Source organism: Drosophila serrata, unplaced genomic scaffold (assembly GCF_035046125.1).
Source record: "Drosophila serrata isolate PLE 108 unplaced genomic scaffold, ASM3504612v1 contig_228, whole genome shotgun sequence".
Lineage (NCBI taxonomy): Eukaryota > Metazoa > Arthropoda > Insecta > Diptera > Drosophilidae > Drosophila > Drosophila serrata.
The window spans coordinates 2235923-2261409 of record NW_028257126.1 but is presented as its reverse complement, the minus strand read 5'-3'; the positions used below and the strand labels follow the sequence as shown (position 1 = coordinate 2261409).

The 25487-nt window shown below is 39.2% G+C and overlaps 3 protein-coding genes across 4 annotated transcripts; 2 read left to right on the top strand and 1 right to left on the bottom strand.

The window, feature by feature from the left end:
- Positions 1–470: 470 nt before the first annotated feature.
- LOC110187735 (beta-mannosidase-like) lies at positions 471–5514 on the top strand. The gene is made up of 10 exons (XM_020957191.2): positions 471–735; positions 1003–1146; positions 1203–1719; positions 1788–1875; positions 1928–2102; positions 2400–2510; positions 2564–3046; positions 4161–4798; positions 4859–5041; positions 5109–5514. The coding sequence occupies exons 1-10, from the start codon at positions 609–611 to the stop codon at positions 5388–5390; spliced, it is 2748 nt and encodes a 915-aa protein (XP_020812850.2). The 5' UTR covers positions 471–608; the 3' UTR covers positions 5391–5514.
- A 630-nt stretch (positions 5515–6144) lies between these two features.
- beta-Man (beta-mannosidase) lies at positions 6145–13666 on the top strand. The gene is made up of 9 exons (XM_020957280.2): positions 6145–6555; positions 6835–6969; positions 8472–8982; positions 9042–9138; positions 9208–9496; positions 11850–12329; positions 12385–12806; positions 12866–13246; positions 13299–13666. The coding sequence occupies exons 1-9, from the start codon at positions 6408–6410 to the stop codon at positions 13557–13559; spliced, it is 2724 nt and encodes a 907-aa protein (XP_020812939.1). The 5' UTR covers positions 6145–6407; the 3' UTR covers positions 13560–13666.
- Positions 13570–25128, bottom strand: LOC110187806 (uncharacterized). 2 transcript variants are annotated; one of them, XM_020957281.2, is made up of 2 exons: positions 24637–25128; positions 13570–14834 (listed from the first exon to the last, which is right to left on the bottom strand). In XM_020957281.2, exon 2 carries the CDS (start codon positions 14813–14815, stop codon positions 13679–13681), a length of 1137 nt encoding a protein of 378 aa, XP_020812940.2. In that variant the 5' UTR covers positions 14816–14834; positions 24637–25128; the 3' UTR covers positions 13570–13678. The 2 variants fall into 2 exon arrangements, with proteins under 2 accessions (XP_020812940.2, XP_020812941.2); XM_020957282.2 differs by lacking the exon at positions 24637–25128 and adding an exon at positions 20947–21066.
- Positions 25129–25487: the final 359 nt, after the last annotated feature.

Here is a 25487-nt window from a genome sequence, read left to right as displayed (position 1 = left end):
ATTAAGTTTTTCACAAATATTTGGATAAATAGACAAATTAAATTCGGCACAACAGGCGGTACAACAGGCGCTATAGCTTTCCTTCTTCTGTAATTTGACCGAACTGGAGCAATTCATAGGCATTCAATGTAAATTTAAAGGGTATATTCCAGATCAAAGGACAAAAATAAATGGCATTTTGGACCTTGAATGGCACAAACTCCGAACGTAATCGAGCAAAACTTTTTCAAGTAGACAAACAGAAAGACAAACGGATGGTCGCACAGATAGACATGAGCCTAATAAAGATAATAGTCCTAATTCTGCTCCATCAGTAAGACATATTCCCCCTATTGACCAAATAAAATTAGGCAACAATTAGAACTTGACGTTGTTTTTAGTAATCGATTGGAAGTTAGCCATTGAAAGTCTCTATCGAACAATTTCACCACACCTAGCCGATATGCCGCTCAAAGCAAAACATTATTTTCAGTAATCAAAATTATTCCGAAGTGGTAACGTGTACTGACTGACTGCGAGAAGTCAAAAAGCCTCACTCCTGTTGATAAGATTTCAATTGAATTATTACAAATAAATGCGTACAAAATGTTAACTGCCAATCACTCAGCATGGCAATAAATACGTTCAGATTGATCTGCCTGCTTGGTGTTTTCTATATCACCATTCATCATCACGATGCGAAATCGATTCTTATTCAAGAGTTAACTAAATGGACGTTGAGAAATGAAAACTCCTGTAAGTGTCCTTTCAAAATTTAAAATGGGAGTTTCCAATTTGTTTTGTTGATTCATCTTTGCTACCAGAGAAGCGTCATCCAAAATATATACATAGAAGAGTCGAGATAAGATAAGGAAATCTTGGTCTATGTCGGCTTTTTGATAACGCTTGTATTTGGTCTAATTAATTGGCTATATACGTATACGTTCTGATTTGGAACCTATTTATGTGCCTATTACTCCCACACGATTATCTTCTCTCTATTACCTCGTAAAATACGATCAGCACTGGAAACTAGCGTATCCCGTATGCCGACTGGAGTATACACTGCGCTTAAAGATACCTATGGAGACTTACTGGATCCCGGAAATGATGCAGCTCTTCGCTGGATAGCCAACCAATCGTGGATATTCAGCACAAAATTTGACAGTGGGTAGAAACTTCTCCGAACCACTTTAAATGATATTACTGACCCCAATATCTAGGCGCCGAAATGGGTCACGAAATGGTGAACCTGACGCTCCACGGAATCGACACCGTATCCAGAGTACGCGTGAACGGGCAAGAACTTGGCGAGACTGACAACATGTTCGTCCGCTACTCGTTCGCCATAGGCCACCTGCTCCTACCTAGCCCCAATCAAAACATTTTGGACGTTGAGATTCTCTCGCCCTTACAGGAGGCAAGTCGGCGCTTTCGAGAGTTGCAAAACGAGGGAGTTTTTACGGGACCTCCCAGCTGCCCAAGGGCACGTGGAGACGTCGAATGCCATCGGAATTATCTGCGGAAAATGCAAATGAGCTTCGGTGGCGAGTGGAATCCTGTAGCGCTTTCCTCGGGTATATGGAAGCCTGTTGCAGTCGAGTACTATACAGTGGCTGTGCTGCGTGACGTAGACGTGGCCATCAAGAGGAACGAAACTTACTGGACGTTGGATTGTCGCGCCTTTCTCAGTACTCCGGCAACCGAGGATTTTTATGTCGACCTTAAGGTTTATGCCAGGTATTTATATTGAAATGCAGAATATTTGAAGAATGATGTGACTAAACGATTTACTTTATTTATCCTAGTGATCTCTTAGATAAACCATTTGTTCTGGAAAAACAAATTGTTTCGTTCGCGTCTCCCGTACTAGAGTTCAAAATATCGATACCCAAAGTAAAAATATTAAAAGCTTGTCGAAAATTCGGCTAATACTCACTTTCCCTAGGACCGAGTAACTATGTGGTGGCCCAACGGCTACGGCAAGCAAATGCTCTACCCAATACTTTTCAAAGTAAAATGCTATACTAGCGAAGCTGGCCACGACCTAAGCGCCCGCACAGAGTCACAAAAGATATTAAAGGTTGGGTTTCGCATCCTAGAGCTGGTAGAGAACGAAGATCGTAAGTGACTTAATATGAATAACTTAAGTTTGAAGATAACAGTAGAATACTCGACACAATTCTTTGTATGTTTTCGATAACATAATATTTCAGAGTATCACCATAATTGTAAATATTATTAACAATTTAACAGGTTGTATAAAATTGGAAACGCTATTATCTTGTTGACTCTATCGACTTTGTTATTATTATTTATACAAACTTCTGCGGTACGAAGATATCTACCTTTCACGTTGGTCGCTTTATGGCTACTTATTTGTTTTAATTGTTTTGTTTTTCTAATTCACGTGCAATTAGAGAACGGCAGGACATTTCTTTTCCGAGTGAACGGACATCCGATCTTCATGAAAGGCGTGAATTACGTACCTGTTCATACACTTCCGGAGTTGTCAGCTGAGACGGAGTCAGGTAAAGGCGAATGTGAATAACAAATCCATTTGTGAAACAATTCCTTGCTTTAGTCGAATATTTGCTGAAAGCCGCACACAAGGCCAACATGAACATGATTCGTGTTTGGGGCGGAGGTCTCTACGAGTCGGAAAACTTCTACAACTTGGCTGATTTCTACGGACTTCTCGTGTGGCAGGACATGGCGTTTTCCCGTGCAGCATATCCCTTGGCAAAAGACTTCGTGGCCTCCGTCCGTCTAGAAACGGCTCAAAACGCTCAGCGCCTTTCATATCACCCAAGCCTTGCATTAATCGTAGCTAATAACGAGATCGAGCTTTACCTTGTAACAAACAAATCAGATTTTGGGGAAGACGCCAACCGCGTTGAGAGTGATTATAATGCTCTATTTGAAACCATAATAGGAGAACTGAGTGTCATATCTCGTGGTGATTTCAGTCCTCGTCCTGGTCCAATGATTTCAACACCCTCGATAGGGGTCGCACAATCAAGTGATGAAATGACTAAAAATCCTCAAGATCCAAATTATGGCGATGGTAAGTCTGCTTAGAATATTTATGGTGGTGTACCTCAAAATGTTCTAATTTACTCAGGTATACATATATACATACGTGTGTACATACATATATGGGATGGGGGCGAGAACTGATTTAATATTATAAGAGCGACATATGTGTAAAAATTAACCAAAATACCTAGTACATGTTAAGAAAAAGTAAGACAAAGTACGCAAAGAAGTATAGTCTACCACGAAGCTGTTTTACTGTTTTACCCTGTGGGTCCGATTATACAAAAAATGCAAGATATGTGCAATTCGTAAAATTATTCGGTGTTCACTTAGTAAGATTCTTGTGAATGGAAAAAAAGGGGAATACTTTGCGAAATAAATAGTAAATCCGATTTTATTTGGAGTATACTAGGATTTCACATCATCATATTTATACCCTTGCAGGGTATTATAATTTCAGTCAGAAGTTTGCAACGCAGTGAAATGAAAATGTTATAATTTATTTTGTAAAAATTTTCCGATCATTCCTATGGCAGCTATATGATATAGTCGTCCGATCCGGCCCGTTCCGTCATATATACGAGTGAGAGTATAAAGAAGACTAACTACAAAGTTTCATTCAGATAGCTTCAAAACTGAAAGAAACGGACAGACGGACATGGCTAGATCGACTCGGCTGTTGATCCTGATCAAGAATATATATACTTTATATAGTCGGAGGTGCCTCCTTCACTGCGTTGCAAACTTCTGACTGAAATTATAATACCCTTGAAGGGTATAAATATAAGGTGAAGTATTTTAATTTTTTTGGTGAGATGAACTAACTTTACTAAGCTTTGTATAAGCATCAATATGTTCAAAGCTCTTCTTAAAATTTAAATTGGTAAATAAATAGACGGTTACATTAAATCTAAGAAATCACTTCCCTTCCCTCGATAATTTAAAGGAGTCAGGGTAGTTTCTTTATAAATTTTGTATTCTTGTAATAATCACTTATAATTATTTTATACAATATACAAATTACAAATTACCAGTATTATATATATATTTAATTTTAAGTTTCGTTTGTGGGCACTGCTTTCTGATGCTTTCGTGTTTTAAATCGACTTGAATATTAACCAAATACAATTCTTATATTGCAGTGCATTTCTGGGTAGACGACAAGGATGCTTTTAGTCCCGAAACATATCCGCACGCTCGATTTGTTTCTGAGTTCGGTTACGCAAGTCTTCCAATGCTCTCGACATGGCAGCGTGCGCTGGGAAATGGCTCAAATGTCAATAGCGAGGATATTGCTTCCCTCATCCGAAGCCGGCAGCATGACGTAAAGGGATTCATTCCGATGCTTCAGCAAATCTCGTATCAACTTCCGTTCACTCCCCAGCACTGGGACGAGAACATTGAAAAGTTCATATATTTCAGCCAGGTGGCACAGGCCATGGCGACGAAGACAGCGGTCGAACTGTTTCGTAGTCTACGCACTGGAAACCAGACAATGGGCGCCCTAATCTGGCAGCTAAACGACGTTTGGGTGGCTCCCACATGGTCGTGCATTGACTTCTACGGAAACTTTAAATTGATTTACTACTGGGCCAAGGAATTCCTGGCCTCAAAAAGCGTTATTGCCTTGTATGACGCTAGCTCAAATAATCTTAACATCACGCTCACTCGGGAGGATTATGCGGACCATTTAGACTCCCAGTTTTATTATGTGCTAGTAAACACCTACCTTTGGACTGATCTCATTGCTAAGAAGACAATCGCACGTGCCTTTGGTTTGGTAAGGACAGGGAATCCCTAAAGCCTATGACTTCATGGCAATATTATTAATAATCCCCAGGGATCTAATCAGCTTGAAGTGCGCCCCATACCTTTGGAACTGTTGCTAATCGAAAACCATTCCAAAGAAGAAATATTCTTAGAAATAGTTTTAGAGGATAAAGATGGGGAGCCTGTGGCTCGAAATTATTACTATCCAGTCCCTATGAAAAATATCAGTGGAATAAAGGACCCAGAACTTACAGTAAGTGGTTCTTTTCTTTTTCCTTCTCCTATCAGAAACCTATTAATGGCGTATTTTTTTTAAACAGGTGCAAGTCGCAGGTCAAGAATGCAGCAATACACAGCCGCCGTATAGCAACAGTTTCAGTTTGCTTATTACAGTGCGGTTTCCGGCCTTACTGGTTTATCTTGAATTGATCCATCCGGAATACATCATGAAACGCCATACGTTCTCCTTAAATGGCTTTACTCAGACAGCACCAAGGAAAACGATCTACTTGGTCTTCGAGGACGACTCGGAATGCCTTACGCTAGATAGCGCTAACATTAAGGTTCAAACTATCAACCAATATTTATTACAAAATAATTAATATTGTGAAACTGTATTTAGATGGCAATTGACTTTTATTTGTGTAATCTTAAACAACATTTTTACACGGATATGTTTCAGATTCCTAGTTATATATTCAATATAAAAAACAGCTAGAACAAAAACATGGTTGTTCTGTCATTTGTGGGGAAATCTGATAAATTATCGGGTAAACTGAAAATAAGAATACATTTCCCATTTTTAATTATTTTCAGTATTTTCAGTTTTTTCAGCTAAGGAAACATGCCAATTTTGATTAAAAAAGTATTATACAGTGCTAATCACCACGTCAGCAACAATTTGCTGAAAATACTCGTAGCAGAAGCATAAAATAGGAGGCTTACATTGAGAGAGGCTTACAGGAGAGATAAAAACTAATATTCATATTTAAAAACACTAATCTTTTTAACGTTTAAAATTACAGATCACTCCCAGAGTTTCATACCTAAACTTAATTCGGCGTAAAGCACCATATAATATCACAATTTCATTTTCGAAAATATTTACAGGAGTTATATGAAATCTTCACAGTCACCTTAAAGAAATAAAATAAAAATTGTATGTAAAAACCCGATTTTGGACTGAAAATAAGTTCATAACCTCGACGTTAGTACCTGTACAATTACTTCTTTTAGTTATTTAAAATGTCTCTCCGACTCTTTAGGTATGCCGAAGTCGAGCCAATCCCTAAGGTAACAAACAGCTGATGCACTGAGAATAGCATGACACTGAAATGTGCTTTATTATCGTGTTTCATTCCAGCTCTCACTCTGCTCTGCCTCTCTCGCACTCTCCCACTCTCACTTGGTGTGGGACGCCGCAAACAATCCCCATCAGTGATCGTCGCGTCGCGTTTGCCGCTGGTTATTCGTTGGAGCAACTCTTCGCTTAGTGCGACAGTGGTCCGATTATATATTTATATATATTTAGGCGTCTGAAACTGTGTATTGAGTGGGGGACGGACCCACCGTCAACTTTAAAATAGCTCCAGTGATTTTGATTGACCGCTAATACCCATATGAAGGCTCGAAAAAACTGCAGAGTCCTCGGAGGAGGCTCCCTCCTGGTTGGACTTCTGTACGGATCTCTTGCTTGCTGCGTCCTAGGTGACGCCGTGGAAGTTATAGAGCTGGGAAACAATTGGATGATAACTAATCAAAATGGCTGTGAGTAAACGAATGACTACAAACAACTCCTGAGCTCCTAGCGCAACGCTTTTGGTGAGCATAATTGCCAAAAAATTGGTTGTCTAATCACGTTAACTGGGCGCACTAATATAGCCCGTAAGCCATAAATTCAATTATATGCGATTAGTAACAAATACAATCAGCAATTTCAGCACTTTTAACTTTCGGTTTGTTTACTTAATATAAAGGGCTATCGGATCGGAGCTATTTTTGTGGCGGAAGACAGAGGATTGTTTAATTCATTATTTTTCTTCACAGCATTAAGCATAGACGACCAAACTCTTCCCTCCGGTATATACAGCGCCTTTGGACCGCAAGTTTTACACTCATATAATGACGTTGGCTTGCGTTGGCTGGCCTATGACAATTGGACCTACTCGAATCGTTTTCAGTGTAAGTTAAACCCAATTAATTCAATTCAATTTAGCCCCATGCCCCAACTTTCTAGTTAATAAATAAATCCAATTTTTAAAAAACAATTGTTCAAGACGTTTTTGGCAGAAAAGAGTAAAGTATATAAGCAATAAGTTCCAAAACATTTCTAAGCCATTTAATTCTAAGTACATTTATATTATAGATTACAAATAAATTATCTTATATAGTTACATATATACTATTCTATATTAGTATATGAGTCGAAGCATGCCAGAACAAGCCACTACACAACACAGCTGAAAAAGAGTGTTCAATTGCTTATATGATTTATATCATTTTTAAATTTGTATTTTAATTTTATGGCCTATCCCAAATTCATTTCGATTTCTATGGGAGCTAAATGACATAGTAGTCTGATTTTCATAAAATTTTACACAAAATTGTAAAGTAACATAAAATGGCTATATCTTAAATTTGATCACATTCTGTTGACAACTGAATGAATTTTTTTGTAAAAAATTTCCGATCATTCCTATGTCAGCTATATGATATACTCGTCCGATCCGGCCTGTTCCGACATATATACGAGTGAGAGTGTATAGAAGACTAACTACACAGTTTCATGCAGATAGCTTTAAAACTGAGAGACTAGTTTGCGTAGAAACGGACAGACGGATCGACGGTTGATCAAGCATATATATACTTTATGTGGTCGCAGGTGCCTCCTTCACTGCGTTGCAAACTTCTGAGTGAAATTTTAATACCCTGCAAGGGTATAATAATATGATTGAATCAGGCTGCCTACCTAAAGCACTATTAGTCAAAGTTTCGGGCATACTGAGGTGCCCTCTGCTTATGCAGAATCGGAACGGATTCAATCCCCACAAAGTCCAAGGTGAAACTTGTAGTACTTATATACATATATGTATGTACTATACATATATAAGAAAATTTTTTTTAAATTAACTTTTTACGGTTTTAATAAGACTTAAAGTCTTAAATTCCCTTTGACAAGAACCGATTAGATTCGCTTTTGCTGTGCAGTGACCAGACACCACATATACATATGTTTTTTATAGTTTTTATTAATATTAATGTAAAAGGAAGTAAATTAACATAGTAACATAACATAACATAATATATAAATATATAATCCAGTTGTCTTTTTTATACATACTATTTTTATACATATTATATTTTATACATTGTATTTATATATTGTATATATATAAATTTATAATTATAATTAACAAATAACCTGAATTGATTGAATTGAATGATGAATTGAAAAATTTAGAAGTAATGTTGTTAAACATACAAAAGTAAATTTGATCAATAAATTCAGAGTTATGCACCTCTTGATGAAGTAATATAGAAGTAATGATTGTACTTTCAACTCCAAGAACTTTTGATTATTTTTGGTAAGCTAGAACTAGGTCCAAAAGCCTCTAAGGTGGTATGTTCACGCACAGGCCTTCCTTAATTTGGTTTCTTTTTATTTTGAATTTATCCCACTAAAGTTGACGTCCATCACTACAAACGAGGACATATCAATCTGACTTTTCATGGCATTGACACAGTGTCGGAGATCCGTTTGAATCATCACCTCCTGGGCCGCACTGACAACATGTTCGTCCGGTACTCCTATGACGTCAGCAGTCTCCTACAAAAAGAAAACTTACTGGAGGTGGAGATCCTGTCCCCTATATCGGCGGCCCTGGCGAGGGCCAAAGCTCTGGAAAAGGATGGCAAGATCGTGCCACCGGAATGCCCCAACCAGCGATACCACGGTGAGTGTCACATGAATATGTTGCGAAAAATGCAGGCGAGCTTCTCCTGGGACTGGGGTCCCGCTGTCCCCTCCGCTGGGATCTGGAAGAATGTGGAGCTAGAGATCTATGAGGTGGCCGTCATCCGCGACGTTGACGTGGCCGTCAGTCGCAATGACACGCACTGGAACATGCAGATTCGCTGCTACATAGATGCGGTTGGCAAGCAGAACTTCTATGGAAGGCTAATTCTATATGCAGTGTAAGTGACCTTGATCCCGTTGGAGCAGCTAGCTTACTAAGGGGCATTACGAGTTGCAGCGAGCTATTGGAGCGTCCGGTGGTGGTGGAGACACATGTATCGAAATCCATTAGCTACTTGGCGCCGGTAATTGAGTTTGATCAAGCTGTGCCCATTGTGAGTACCGGCTACTAATTGAACGCTGATGGGTGTACGTGTGTTTTAAGTGCTACTATTGCTTCGCAGGAGAAAGTCGTGACCTGGTGGCCCAATGGCTACGGCGAGCAGAAACTTTATCCGCTTCATTTCACACTCAAGACCTGGCTGGACGCTGATGGACCCGAGATCCGATCGAAGACCAAGTCTCACAAGTCGGTCGGCGTCGGTTTCCGAACCCTCGAATTGGTTGAGGTGCCCGCTCCAGACGGCATTGGAAACACATTCCTCTTCCGTGTCAACGAAGTTGAGATTTTTATGAAGGGAAGCAATTACATACCATCCGACATTCTGCCTGAATTACAAACAAATGAGCAAAGTAAGTCCCAAGCTAATAATGTTTTAGGTTCTAAACCTTCTCTCAATTATTTCCGATGTTATATCAATTAAAAGTGAGCGCTCAAGCTCTAGTCTATTCCCGAATTATTTCTTTCTTTTGCGTTTTTCTGAAAACATAGTTTTTGCTATCGATACGCATCCAAATTGTTATCTAGGGAATGAAAAAAATGTCATGTGTGTCAGTCACAAAAATATGGGTATTTATTTACTCAAGCATTGTTGAGCAACGCAATTACTTTTTTTTATGATTTCAATATTTTTTCATCAAATTTGAGACTTAGATGATTTGTATAATTCTAAAATTGGGAAACTAAATCATACAGCTGCAATAGAAACTATCGTTAAATATATATGAAAACAAACTGTGAATGTGATAAACTTGAACTATTAACCTGTCAATATAAATGTAAAGGTGACCCTATTATTGCTAATTATTGTATTATATATTAATGATCGATTCAGCCTGCCGAAGTAAGCTTCCTTACTTCTTTTTTTTTATTCACTTCCTTGCCGTTTGCTTAAAGTTATAAACTAAAACTACAGATGGGGTACAGCATTAAAGCAACAATTTAAAAAAGGAATTTTGATACTGTATAAATAAATAAATAAATAAATAAATAAATAAAATAAATAAATATTTTAATAAGGCATTAATTGTTAAAAGCTATGCTTTTAAATTGCACTTTTCGGAATTTTCGTATCAAAAATTAAATTACCTTTAACTACCCATTCTTTTGTAATTTTTGGTCTAAAGGTTTCTTAGGATATCTACCCTCAGTGACCAAGTCCCCTGTATGTAAATCTATATACATTTGTATATGCGATGTTATTTATGTTATAAGCCAAGGTATTTAGTTGTAATGTATTTAAATAGGCTAAGAAATTGAAAAGTATTTATTCTTATATTATTATACCCTTGCAGGGTATTATAATTTCAGTCAGAAGTTTGCAACGCAGTGAAGGAGGCACCTCCGACTATATAAAGTATATATATTCTTCATCAGGATCAACAGCCGAGTCGATCTAGCCATGTCCGTCTGTCCGTCTGTCCGTTTCTACGCAAACTAGTCTCTCAGTTTTGAAGCTATCTGAATGAAACTTTGCAGTTAGTCTTCTATATACTCTCACTCGTATATATGTCGGAACGGGCCGGATCGGACGACTATATCATATAGCTGTCATAGGAATGATCGGAAAAGTTTTACAAAAAAAATTAAAAAATTTTTAGTTTTCAACAGAATTTGATCAAATTTGAGATAAAGCCATTTCATATTATTCTACAATTTTGTGTAAAATTTTATGAAAATCGGACGACTATATCATATAGCTCCCATAGGAACGATCGAGAAATTAATTCAATTAATAAGTATAACATTTTCAGTTTTCAACAGATTTTCATAAAATTTGAGATAAAGCCGTTTCATATTATTCTACAATTTTGTGTAAAATTTTATGAAAATCGGACTAATATATCATATAGCTCCCATAGGAACGATCGAGAAATTTGAGAGGAATGAGAATGGCGTTGGCTGTTGTCGGAAGACTGACAATCGCGGTGGCGATAACATTTTTAGTTTTCAACAGAATTTAATCAAATTTGAAATATAGCCATTTCATATTATTCTACAATTTTGTGTAAAATTTTATGAAAATCGGACTACTATATCATATAGCTCCCATTAGAACGATCGAGAAATTAATACAATTAAATTTATAACTTTTTTAGTTTTCAGCTGATTTTCATCAAATTTGAGGTATAGCCATTTTATATAAGTCTTCAATTTTGTGGCAAATTCCATAAAAATCGGACGACTATATCATATAGGTGCCATACAAACGATCGTTTGATGTAGAGGAAAAATACAAATCTGTGAATGTAAAACTGCAAATATAATATGTATAGGTGAATGAAATGAAAGCAGGTATTACTTCATTGTTTTTTAACACAAATATATATAATTTATATTGTATGGATTCCTATTCATAGAAGTTCTATCTGCAAGGATATATAAACTTCGGCGTGCCGAAGTTAGCTTCCTTTCTTGTTTTTCATTTGATTTCCTAAAATTAGTTGATATTATCCTGGCCGTTTGTTCTTGTTTTATTTTGAGACTGTACCTGGTTTGTTATAATAATTCAAAACCAATACTCTTGACTGCTAACCCGTATTTCATAAAATGACGGAGCACAAGCAAGTATAATCTATGGTAACTATTGTAAAATTGTGTTTCGAAAGATTGCGTACTATTTAAACATGATTTCGGCTAATCATTATCTTAAGCAAACCACTTACTAACCTTTATTCATTGATGTACATTTTTGTTTTCTTAAAGTTGGTCACTTACTAAGATCGGCCAAGCAGGCGAATATGAACATGCTAAGAGTGTGGGGAGGAGGGGTCTACGAGTCGGACTACTTCTACCAGCTCGCCGACTCCCTCGGCATCCTTATCTGGCAGGATATGATGTTTGCCTGCGCCATGTACCCAGTGAGTGACGACTTCCTGTCCTCAGTGCGTGAAGAAGTTCGTCAGAACGCCAAGCGTTTGTCGCATCACCCCAGCGTTGCCATTTTCGTGACCAACAACGAGAACGAAGCCGCATTGGTGCAGAATTGGTATGGAACGTTTAGTGATCGAGAACGATTCGAGAGCGAGTACCGAGAGCTTTACCTGGCCAATGTCATTCACGAACTGAAAATTGTCTCACATGGCTCTCGGCCCCAGCCACTGGTTTCATCCCCGTCCAACGGAAAGGCGAGTGAGCAGGATAACTACATTTCTCAGAACCCACAGGACAACCATAACGGCGATGGTAATTTACAGCACAAAAAAAAACGTTTTATTACTAAAGTGTTGCTTTTCCTCAGTACACTTCTACGACTACTTAAAAGATGCTTGGAATCCGGAGATTTACCCGCGCCCTCGGTTTGTTAGCGAATACGGCTTTCAGAGCTTTCCCGGGGCCTATGCCTGGCAGCGGAGCAAGAGCGACAACGACGACATCCTTGATGTCATAAACCACCGGCAACACCATCCACTGGGGAACATTCCTGTGATTACTCTGGTCGAGAGACACCTTCCGCTTCCCATGCCAGAAGACGAGAACTATGCCAGCGCCCTGATCTATTTTAGCCAGATTGCCCAGGCCATGGCAACCAAGACCGAAACGGAACTCTACCGAAGTCTTCGGGACACCCCGCACAATACAATGGGCGCCCTTTACTGGCAGCTGAATGACGTCTGGGTGGCGCCATCCTGGTCCGGTATTGATGTTTACGGTAACTGGAAGGTGAGTGCCATAACAGATTAGTCCAATATCTGGATCATAAACACTCTCTTCTTTTCCAGCTTCTTCATTACTGGGCCCGCGACTTCCTTGCCCCCATCGCTATCGTTGCCCTTTACGACCGACCAACCAACTCGCTGAACATCTCACTGATTTGCGACCAGCTGAAGCCAAACACCCGTGGTCTAATGGTCACAGCCAACGTCCATCTCTGGTCCCAGCTGCTGCCGCGCAATTCCACCAGCTGGACAGTGACCCTGCGACCCAACGGCGTTCAGTACGACAAGGTCATTTCCATCACCGAACTTCTTCAGGGGGACTTCACAAAATACAACGCCTTTCTGGAGTTTCAGCTGCGCCGTGGGCCAGAGGTAATCTCCCGGACATACTTCTTTCCCACCAGCATTGCCGCAGCTATTGGCATTGAAGATCCTGGACTGGAGGTAAGTGCGATATGTGAAAGCAGCGCAGAGCTAAGCTAATCACTTTGTTTAGTACGAGATTGCCTCCAGGACCTGTCTAACCACTGGTAACGTCGTCCGGAACAGTATTAGCATCAGCATCCAGGTGAAGCGTCCGGCAGCGTTTGTTTATCTGGAACTATTGAAGCCATATCGCTACACTCTGTCAGAAAACGGATTCATGCAGACAACGCCGATGCACGTCGTCTACCTGACCTTCGACGCCGCATCGTGCTTCCGATTGCTGCGCAAGTCGGACCTTCGAGTGTTAACAGTAAACGATTTTATGAAATAGACTTCTGCACTTTCCTTGACAACTTTAATGCGAACTTCTATAAATAGCTTAACAACAACAAATCAATAAATATATCAGTTAAACGTTTAGCACCCAGTACCCGGAAATACAATCCGCATCTATCTGTCGAAGCTGGGCATTTGCACGCGAGGAGGCCTGTAGCCCTCGGGATATGGCACCAGCTGATTGTTTAAAACGCGTGCGTTGCGCCAGGTCTTCACTTTGTCCTCAGCGCTGTCCGGCACCCGAACGCCCTCGATTACCGTCACCGCCGGCCCATCGACGACGCTGTGCGTGCTCTGGCCAATCGGATTGCGCTGGGGTCTTCCGTAACCGGCAAACGGGACTGACTGCCGATTGTCTACCACTGTGGGCATCTGCACCCCCGTACTGGCCGCCACCACCACGGAATGCGGCATGTAGGTCACGTACTTGGACTGCTGCGGCAGGGCCTTGTAGTTGTGCTTGGTGATTATATTCTGTGGCCGGTAGTTCTGATTATCAGTGCTGGCATAGGCGCGCGTCCCTCTGTCGGCCGTGAAGTACCCGTGTACATCGCTGGCTGCGTACTCCATGTCGCTCGGGAAGCTAACAGCAGATCCCTGAGCGCGGCGTGGCACTCCGGGCAAAGTATCCCCGAACTGCCATTGAGAGTCAGGTGAAAACGAAAAGTTCTTGAGCGGGTGCTGCGTGAACTGGGTGTATGTCGGCTGCCAGGACACATCCGAAACGAGCTGTCGGCCTCGGCGGGAACCACCCTGCACCGCCTGATACTCTGCCACCTTACTTTGAGCCTTGGACAGCTGCAGCTGGATGAGCTTCGCCTGGCGTTGCTCCGCATCAGTCTTGCGCTGCCGGTAAAACTCCATCTGCTGGGCCAGTTCGCTCTGCTTAAGCAAAGCCGGGCTGTGCTCGAAGACCAGCTGGCGACCACCACCGTTGCTCTTGGACGTAATGACAGGCCGCTTAACGTCTGTGCTGCGGACAAAGAAGGAGCCGGTCGCCTCCTCGGCACGGGCCTTACGGCTGTTTTTACCGACTAGGATCTCCACGTCGTCGCCCTTGCTGGTCTTGACGTTCACCACCCGCACCTTCGAGGGATCAAGATCGCGCCCGAATCGCAGCTCCGTTCGGATCAGAGCGGGTTTTCCCGTCGCTCTCGGTCGCCTGTCGTCACCGGACTCAGGCAGACAATGGGCACAACATGTCATGAGAACGATCAGGGCGTACCAGGCCAAGCATTGGGTCATCGCCATGGTTAATGGACTGTGGATACTGAAAATGCAAAATAATTTGTTAAATGTCTTTCATTACTTACGCATGTACTGGTAGTTTATATTGAACATTAGGTAGCAAAAAACAGTAGGTATGACAGACTTACTTAAAATATTTTGCTAAAAAGCGGACATATTTTGATTTATAAACTATCTACTTAATTTAAATGATATGATATTATTATTATATAATTTAATTTTGTCAACACTGCACTGCAAATTATATTAAATCACTAGCTGACCCGGCAGACTTCGTACTGCCTCATCCTGAAATACTGGCTATTTATAAGGTTTAAATTTGATATTCACAGACACACACTGTTAAAATACAGTCTGTTAATTAATTTAAAGCTTTCTCATAAACTATATTTTTTGTTTTGTTTTGTGGTGCGTAAATAAACAAAGAAGACGGTTTTCCGACGCGCGAACACGCGACGTATAATTGTCCATGCGCGAAACAGGGAAACTCCAAGTTGATTCCACAAACTTCTAACGACTGTCCTTGCGATTTATTTATGGTCATCGCAAAGGCCAGACGCACTGGAAATTGTAACCGTTTAAAATCGAATGGTAAGTCCGTTGGAATCGGTATCCGCGGGATCAAGACATCCTCTCCTTTGTATTTTCCTTTTATGATTGTCGCCTCAATGACGTTATTCATCAGTCTTTTCACAGCCAGTCTTGTTCCATTGCATAGTCGAGGTTGATTAATGTTACGCAGCATGATGACAACTGATCCCACTTTTAACTGCAAATTGTGAGGTGGTAATCCAGGCAATTCCAGTGAATTTAAAAACTCAGTGGGATAGTTGACTACGTCATCCTGGTTCATTACGGTGTCGACGGAAACCAACTGTCCTGGAAGAAAATTCTGAATGGTCGCATTAAGATCCTCGACATCTTTATTTTTCGCTGCTAATATTGCTCGTTCACCCAGCCAATTATGGTTATTGAACTTTTGCGCTATATCTGGGAAAACTCGCTGAATAAGTTCCACTTTTGAGTCTGTGATGTGACAGAAATCTGTAGGTAATGTGATGAATCCGGTCGAGGTGTCCACTGCAACTTTATTATTTCCAATGTCTAACAACTGCTTCGCAAACACATATGCAGTTTCATCTTGTTGCAAAAATACTCGCATGTTAGTTGTTAAGTGGAGTGTCTTTACGTACTGCCACAAATTTGATGATTTTAGGCATGCATTTAGTTCAACAGCAACAGTTGATCGGGGAATAACTGGAAGAGTCTGACGAAAATCACCTGACAACAGAATCATGGCCCCACCAAAAATATTTTGGTTGTCACGAAGATCTTTCAACGTTCGGTCCAGTGCCTCCAGTGACCTCTTATGGGCCATTGTGCATTCATCCCAAACAATCAATTTGCATACCTGTAGGATCTTGGCCATTGCGCTATTTTTGGCGATGTTGCAAATTGGTGTTTCTGTGATTTGCATGTTTAGTGGTAATTTCAAGGCAGAATGTGCAGTCCGCCCGCCTTCTAGCAGAGTTGCAGCTATTCCAGATGAAGCCAACGCTAGAGCAACATCATTTCGCGATCTGATCCTCGCCAAAAGCAATGAAATTAAAAACGTTTTTCCGGTTCCTCCGGGAGCATCAAGGAAATAAATTCCACCAGATCCACTGTTCACAGCTTCTATCAAAGTGTCGTACGCAAATACAAAAGTAATCCCGCCCATGACTGCAGAGGAGTTCCTTAGATCCTGTAAGGTTCTGTTCACGGCCCGTCCCGGCTTCGCACGGGCATTAAACATTACATTTAGATTTGTCAATTTTAACACATTCATAATAATAATAATAATATGACACAAATTCATCCTTTATTATTATTTTATTTTTTCAATTATTGAGGTCATAACCCTAAAAGAAAATACATTTATTTTGTTAGAGCTTCTCTGTAAACAATATTTGATGTTGTTTTATTTTGTGGCAGCAAAATAAATTGATTTTCAGGGGCTCCGACTCGCGATAGACCAACATACAGTTGACCATGAGTAAAACATTTATTTCGCAGATCGATCCCTACTAATTCGAAGGTTTGGCCTTGGGACTTGTTAAATATTAATGCGAAAGATGTTTTTACCGGAAATTGAAGCCGTTTAAATGGGATTGACAGATGAGTTGGGATCATCGGTATCCTCGGTATATGAGCTAGTTGACCACTTGCTGGGCCAGTGATAATAGTTGCTACAATTAAATTGTCCTTTAACTCCTTAATAAGCAGCCTCCTCCCATTACACATGCTTGGAGGGTTTAAATTTCTTAAAAGCATGATTGGGATTCCGATTTTTAACGTCAATTCATGGGGTGGCAGTCCAGAAGGGTTCAACGAATTTAAAAATTCCTGTGGATAATGGACTGCATCTTCAATATTCGTTACAGTGTCGATCGATTTGTATGTTTTTGTTTGGCCGGGGACTTTTTGAACAATCAGATTATTTATTTCATTGACAGTATCATTCTTAGGTGATACTATAGCCCGAGAACACAGCCAATGGACGTCTCTTTCGTGCAAATTCTCGATATCAGGGTATACAGAATCTATTAAATTTCTTCTTTCAATATGTTTTGAATGTTTGACAGGATATGCTTTGATTCAGCTGTCTGCCTGTACATTTTATTTAGAAAACGTTTGTATGGGAAATAGAAAAATACAGTTTTGAGGATTTTCCCGGCAATTAATCGAATTTTTCTCACCTTTTAAACCTTCCCTAGACCTCCACGAATAATTCAAGACCAAGATAAGATAAATCCGTTCAGCCATTCTCGAGTTTTAGCGAGACTAACGAACAGCTGTATATTTTTATATATATAGAAGATTTCCAGCAACAATAAACCGAAACCAGGCAATTTGATATACAAGATTCAGACTAACACAAACAAAGCTGATGAATGTCCCTACTGCGAGAATGCCATACTGCCAGTTCATCATATCGCCAGCATTGCAAAAATTTGCAACTCCCTCAAAATTCCCACACTAAACCAACTCCTATCAGAAATCATCCCCTGGCTCATTTCATTGCAACAAGTCATTGTAATCGTTACTTCAATAAATATAAATACATGATTATGACATATGGCACTTTTTGTAGGGCGTTTTAGTACTTCCATATCAGTTCGTCAATAATTAAATTGATCCTTTTTTGGTTTGATTAATTGTCAAATTTATGACACTCAGAAATATATGGAAACAAATATATAAATTCAAAAGACGATATAAACTGATTTTGATGGACAAGAGTACTGCTTAAAGATTTTGATTAAATATCTCGGTTTTCTGAGGTGACTTTCTTGGTTCTTAAAAGATGTTAGCCTGCATACTGCAAGAAATGCATCTCCTAATAGCTAACATTTCTATAATATAATTTAATTGTTAGTTTAAACTTTCTCTCAGTTATAAGTCAAATTTTAAATAACATTAAATGAAGTTGTCACCAAATTTCGTTGATTTAGCTGTATAATATTGAAAAATTGCAAAATTGCAAATTCAAGTTAATTGGTGATACTTAAGAATATATGTATGTATGCATATAAATTATGGTCAGAGATTCCTCCTTCTGCCATCATCATGTCAGCAGTCTCGAACTATAAATATGTTGGAGCTAACCAGCTACTAGAGATTTAAGCGGAATGTAAAAGACGATTACTATTTGTGAACCTCATCAAAAGAGCCTACGTTGTAAAATCTCAAATTCCGGATATGGCTATTTTAGAGTCGGAAACGCAGAGATTTGTAACAAAAACAATATACCAAAGCTCCGAATATTCACCGCGGTTTCTTATTAGTTTTTTTTTTTTTTTTTTGGATATACGTAGATATACATGTTTACTATACTACTCGCTTTGTGTCGCTGAAATGCCAGTGGCATAGCGTCAATGTCGACAACCGTAAAAAGTAGCATTAATTTCCTCATACCGAGGCGGTAAATGAAAGTTAAATTTTTGTTATTAGATGTTTCGCTTTCTGAGCTTGCTGCATAAACACGCAAGTGCAATAAATGCTGCACTGAATCAGTGAAGCAACCATATTCTGCTTTTAAGGTGCCTGACAAATATTTAATTAAGAGCAGCCTGACAATCCGACTAGACGTTGAGCCAGATTAAATTTGTAATTTTTCGGTGCTTATTATCTTGCAAAAGATCATTTGGCTAAGCATTTGTAAATGGCATTAATTAGTAAATATTTAGGCGTACTTTGAATATTGAGTGACTTTGTTCTTTAAAATTTGTACCCCTAAACCCCAAAGTATATTATATGCGAAATTTTTTTTATATCGTTTATCTATAATAACTGTTGTCAAGTTGTTTATATGTCTGTTGTGTTATGTTTTTAAGGAATTAAATTTAATTCCACTCTTTCTAAACTAAGTTCCTAAATCTCAGTAATTTTCTTCTCTATTGTAGCAAAAAAATGTCCATCACTTTATATATTTTGAAAACCCCTATTTTTCAAGTCGATAAATCGCCAAGCAGCGCCTTGGAAACTGCTCCATGACGAGTAACTGCATTTTGAAAATAGACTTATTTTAATATAGTTTTGGCCTAGTTGAGTTTGTGTTTTCTGCGAATAAGACCGAATTATTGTGTACAGAACCATGACAATCTCTCGATCCTTTTTGGTATTAACCTTCAAGTCACCCTCAAAATTTGTTTAACAACCAAAAGAAGGCATTGAAATTGGGCATGAGCCTGTAGGTCTCAGAGATTGTATTATAAAAGCTCCCATTCGAAAATAATATAATAATTATTAATTATATTCGTGTGTAAACAAATTCCAGATTCTCGACTTGTAATTATACTTGTAAAATCACCAGTAGACTCGATTTATCCATGTCCGTCTGCCTGTCTGTCTGTCTGTCCGGGTGAAACAAAAGATCTGAGATCCGAATTGGTAATCGCAGATCGTTTGTTTTAAAATTTGACGAAGCCCACTTCCGCTCTTATAAATTATGATTTTATCGATGTGGTGCCTAAAAATTTTCAATTAGGATTCGGGTTAAATGGTCAAATTAAGCCCGTATCGGGATCTCACACATGTCTTCATATGATTCCCAACTGATTCTAACATCCTTGGCATGCGGATACGGTTGCCTGTCAACTCTTAGATAAGTACATATGTATGTATATATACATATATGTTCGCAACGACATTTGAAAGCAACAATAAAAAACTCATAAATATGTTAAATATTAATGTAGACATAAGACTTAAAATAATTAAAAATAATATTAATCGCAAAAGAAAGTAAAAAATATTTATTTAAGAAAATTGCAGCACAACAAAACAAAATTTAATCGTATTTGGGATTAAACATGTGGAAGAACTACAAGAAAATTTTTCTTGGCATTAAAATATTTAAGAACAGCCATAATTACATCAAGAATTTTTAGGATTAAAAAATCTAAGAATGGTCGGGATTAAATCAATAATTTTTGGGAATACAATTTTTAAGATTAGCGGGATTGAATCAAGAATATTCGGAATTGAAAAAATTAAGTGTCTTCATCCTGAAAACAAGCAAATCCGGATTTGGCCCTAAATCATGACTACTTGGGCTTAAATTTGGCAACAATATCCCGGATTTTTTTTGTGTGTAGTTAATAATTATACAACTGTGTAAATTGAAGCTAACAACATTGTCTTCAGTGTCTTCATTTAATTCTTCTTTTCCGTCCCGTTTAATTTTCTTTTTTTTTTTGTAAATTTGAGGATAATTTGACAACGTGATTTTGTGTTTTAACGTCACCAATAACGCCTTGGTATATGTTTATATGCATTTCTCTGTCAGCACTTTAAACCACATTATGTACTCATGACCACCAATTATAAATATGTGTAAATGATACAAATGATAAACCACATTTCAAGGTTAGGTGTGGCCAAAGTTATTATTCAACTGGCGTGGACACAGTAAAAACAAGCCAATGCCCACTAATGAGTGAAAATTGGCCAACGAAATGGGAATAAGAAACAATTAAATAAATTGTAAATTGCAAATTTTGATGTAAATGCTCGCTGCAAAGTTCACGGCACAGCCGCGTAAATTGTGGGGACTTCGACCGGGACTACCACTGGAGGTCTGGGTGACTAACCACGAGGCTGCTCGCCGACCCAAATCACTCCGCTCCGATCCGGCAAGACTTTCACTTTTAACTCGACTCGGCCGACTGCTTCAAGTCGCGTCTGTTACCCGATGAACACATCGGGAGTCCGAATCGTTTTCCGGTGCACCGATGGTGCTTCTGCTGTTCGAGGCTTTACACTGCGATAAAAAATGTTTTGCTAAACCTAGGAATCACAAAATTGTGGCCAACTTATCTTAAAAGCAGCCTGGCTTGTATTGTGTTTAATGTAAGAAGGTATTTCTAGATTTAAGAAGTTATACGTAATAAAATTAGTTTTCTTTAAGTTAAACATAAATTTAAGAAAAACACCGCACAATAAAACCAAAAAATCTTGAATCAAGAACTGTAAGAGCCTGATGAAATATTGATTTGTGTAATAACAGTCACAATATTACACATTGATTCACAATTCCTGTGATTATATAAGTAATACTGAATTGCGTAAAAAAGTATTCCAATTAAACAAAGATACAGATATATATATATATATATATTATATTATATCATATCAGTTTATACATTACATTACACCAAATTCAGAGAAATGTAAAAATGATTTCACGTTTCTGATATTTGTTGCAGACTAAGTCTATAGAAACTATTCTATAGAGTTATAGCTATCAAAATAACGTGAGAAAATTAAAGAGTACACACTCTTCGATCAAGACATGTCCATCGGCCGTTTCATTCAGAAAATTCACCGATAGAATATGAAGTTTTCTTGTTTTTCATCCTCTTATATTTTAAAACTAGTACATGAATCGGCCGTAGGAAAATTCGCTGTAGACTCTCGCGGACTCAAACTTTTTGTTCTTATATGTACTTTTTTTTTGTCTGTAGAAATGTTGTAATTGTTTACTGAATTTAAAATATTTCAAATATTTTTATCTAGGTGCGTTAAAGTGGTATATCTTCCAAAATATTTACCACGAAATTTGAATAAATATATAAAGAGTTATACCACCAGTAATAATAATAATATTGTCCAGTCTAGAGAACTATATTGTGTAAAGCATATTCTTTTGGGTTTCTTAGATGTACATTAGTTTGAAAGAGTCTTTTAATGCATATTTAAATCTTCATAAGCTTTAAGGTGGCAGTGGTTAAGACCTAAACATCTTTTCAAAAATAAAATTTCAACTCAAAGTTTCACATTTTTAACGCCCCACTTTGACATAAAAGAATTTAATCTCTTATTAATGTATAAATACCAAATACCTATAAAAATACAGTAATAGTATTGTAAAACTAAATGTTGTGATTAAATTTCAATGAAACCATAAGCTGCGTAAAATTTATAACACAAACAAAATCATTTAGAAAAATTTAAGGAACGACCAAAAATAATTGAACGCTAAATATTTCAATTCATTCATTATTTTAAGCGGTTGTACTTTTATTTTAGGAATATAGACACACTGGATTTAATTGAATAATTATATGAAAACTTTAGTTTGTATTGAAAAGTTTATTCCAGCTGCCGCAACATTTACTTTTGTTAAAAAAAAAAAACGATCGTCATGAATATTGTTACCCTTTTCTTCTGACTGTGTGGTGTCGTTTGCCGTCGATATTTCGAAAATTATATTAAAAAGGAACGAAACAATTTTTTTTTATATAATACGTAAAAATGTTAAATTTCTTGTTTAGATTTTTTTATATTTTTGTTTTTAGATTTTAGTCCAGAAAAGTATGTATATATAATATTTTCAAATCTGAGCTCCGTTTAAGTCTAAATATCATATTTAATTAGTAGGCGTGTGCGTAGGCAATTAAAAAATAAACCTTGATCCGCAAGAAACCGATAAGAATATTTTCAACAAATTATGTAGCTCTGAAGTACCGGATATCAAGGTGTTTATCCGGTTAATCAGATGAACAGTCAGACACACGGTTATACCAACTCTCGAAGCTGATTAAGAATATATACATACATATGTACGTTCCTTATACTCCTTCTGACTATTGCGTACACTTTTGAAAAGCAATAGAATTTAATATCTTACTTTATTGTTTTTTTTTTTTTTTTTTCAAGCATAATTTTGTAGCTGAAAATATATTTCGTTATGCACACACACCAGATCAATTGGCGTATATTTCTACATCGACTGCATCGATTAAGACACACTACTTTGAGTTGCGTTCGTCACTTTTACGTCGTACCTTTACGTCACATTCGCGCGAGTCAGCGCTTTTTAGGCCCCTGACCGGCAGCCGCTGCAGCGGCAATGCGCACGCTTCAATGTCACGACGAATGGTGTGCCATCAAGTTGCGTCTTTTTCGGCAACTCTCGGTCATTGGGCATTACATCATCGCGATAGTGGGGCGATAGCGCTGGCAACGACTGATGTAGAGCGATGAGTGAGCGGCGTTTGTTTCGGCCATAGCCCTTGTTATGGGCACAAGTAGCATGTAACTGCGATTTGCTTTGAGATCTTGGTGTTGATATGCAACCAACATTGGTTCCCTTGCGGGGAATTCAAAATAGATGGTCGGTGAATCTTCGCTTCGGCGAATCTTCTGTCGCTTGCATACAAATCGGCGCCGCGACTGACTGGCGGTGCTTGCCCCCATGCTGCGATGCTGCAACCGAGATGCCCGCTGACCGGCACAGAATCTATGACAACTCCATGCCGAAGGCAGATCTCTTCGCACCGACAATGGAGTGGGCAGCATTAACGTTCGGCGTCAATCAAGGTGGGCGCGCTGTGCAACACTTCATGCATTGTAAGGAGATCAAAAAACCGAGGCTGACATTGATAGTCAGGCCGAAGCCGGGCAATCGAAGACTCGCTGTCGGTGCTCATTGTAATCGACAATTGTTAAAATGGTGCAGTGGTCGCTGCCACCGCCATGCGCTGTATGCTAATGCGACTGCGACTGACGTCGCTGCTGTCTCCGGCGCTGTATTAATTTCACTTTTACTTTTATGATTAACATTTCCCACCCAAAACTGAGAAACTTTACATGACTTTGGTCCGCTGTTCACTTATCCACATTCGTACTTTCTGCACAGCCTCTGCGCAATGAAATGTGAAATCTCAAAGATCGTAAACTCTGAAGACACCACCGCCGTGAAGACCGCCAGTCGCCGAGGTGCTCAGCGGGCCTTAGCATTCGAATTATGGTTTTTGTTTTGGTCTTCTGTGCCAGCATCTTTTAATTACACGTGTTAGTCACCGAACTCTGCCTGCTGGCCCTTCCCTGCCGGCCCTGGGTGTCGCAATTGAAAGTGAAACTCTTCTTGCTTTCAGCTCTGACTAAAGGGTCGTGGGCCTTACTTGGGCCTCTTACCTCCACCGACCCTAACTTCCTCCTGATCTAGCCCACGCACTTTTCAAAGTGTTAAACTACTTGAGTGCGCTCTGAGCGACTTAAGTGCGGACTTTCCCAAAGTCTTGCGCTACCAAAGACGATGATTTACTTTGGGGTAGGTCGACAACTTTGACGCGATATGACGAGACATGGCCCCAGAAACCGTAATAAGTGACTCTTCCGGGGGTCTCTTAGAAATGTTTATTCAAATAGCTGCAAGAGCAGTCTTGGGTGAGATTGTACTTTACTTTAGCTTTTGGGCGTATGTATGTATATCAACTATTTACAATGTTACCATTTCAGGCCACTTTTGCCACTTGACTGCTGCGATTTGAACTCACTTTTCTCCTTCTAGTAGGTCGGCGTGAAGGTACAGGGCGTAGTCCAACGATCCTGCTGCTCCAACGGTGGTGTCTTTGGTGCTTTGTGTACTTCGGCTTCCTCGCTAGCGCGGCGACTCTACTGAAAGCTGTGACAGATCGCTGCGCGAACCGAAATCCAACTGACGGTGAATGAAAAACTTTTGCTTAAAAGTAAAAAAGCAGCCAGCTGGAAAACGGCAGAAAAAAAGTAAAATTATTATGTATACATGTGTTTGGAGGCCGACGGCGCAGCAGTCGAGGCGGCAGCAGCGGAGCGGCAGCAGCGAAGGTAACGAACGCAACCAGCAATACTTCAGCTTCAGATAGCACTCGCACTCGGTCGGTGACTGGCATGGTAAGAGGAGCGGAGGAGTAGGAGCGGGCGGGGCGCTCTCGGTCGCCGCAGCTGCGCCGAAGACAAAAAGAGGCAAAGCCAAATTGCTCTCGAAAACAGCAACATTGGCTGAATCTGAGACGGCAAGCAAAGCTGGAAAAGAGGCATCGCAAATGAGTGAACAATTGCGCAATTGCTCCGCTGGCGGCTCAGCGTCAACAATAAAAGCAGCAGTAGCTTGGAGCGCAGAAACAAAGCTTCCACCTCCCCTACATCTTTGAGCGTTTCGTCACTAAATTGTCTTGGACTTTTTTTGGCGCTCTCTGAGCGTCTTGTCAATCAAAGTAGACATGTTCACTTCCGTCTGTGGAATCTGATGAATTAAAGGGACTCACTGTGTGAGAGAAGGATGGGATTATCTTCGGAAGATGTCTGTTGATGTGTTATATGAATGCACTCTGATTATTTAAAAATAAGGTCCCAAGTAAAATTCCAT

What these genes read in the sequence shown, in the direction of transcription:
- LOC110187735 (XM_020957191.2), top strand. Translation starts at nt 609, where the DNA reads ATGGCAATAAATACGTTCAGATTGATCTGCCTGCTTGGTGTTTTCTAT. An exon ending in ATTCAGCACAAAATTTGACA is followed by an intron (nt 1,147 to 1,202) that starts GTGGGTAGAAAC and finishes CCCAATATCTAG; the next exon opens with GCGCCGAAATGGGTCACGAA. An exon ending in GTCAGCTGAGACGGAGTCAG is followed by an intron (nt 2,511 to 2,563) that starts GTAAAGGCGAAT and finishes TCCTTGCTTTAG; the next exon opens with TCGAATATTTGCTGAAAGCC.
- beta-Man (XM_020957280.2), top strand. Translation starts at nt 6,408, where the DNA reads ATGAAGGCTCGAAAAAACTGCAGAGTCCTCGGAGGAGGCTCCCTCCTG. An exon ending in CTACTCGAATCGTTTTCAGT is followed by an intron (nt 6,970 to 8,471) that starts GTAAGTTAAACC and finishes ATCCCACTAAAG; the next exon opens with TTGACGTCCATCACTACAAA. An exon ending in GGACAACCATAACGGCGATG is followed by an intron (nt 12,330 to 12,384) that starts GTAATTTACAGC and finishes GCTTTTCCTCAG; the next exon opens with TACACTTCTACGACTACTTA.
- LOC110187806 (XM_020957281.2), bottom strand. Translation starts at nt 14,815, where the DNA reads ATGGCGATGACCCAATGCTTGGCCTGGTACGCCCTGATCGTTCTCATG.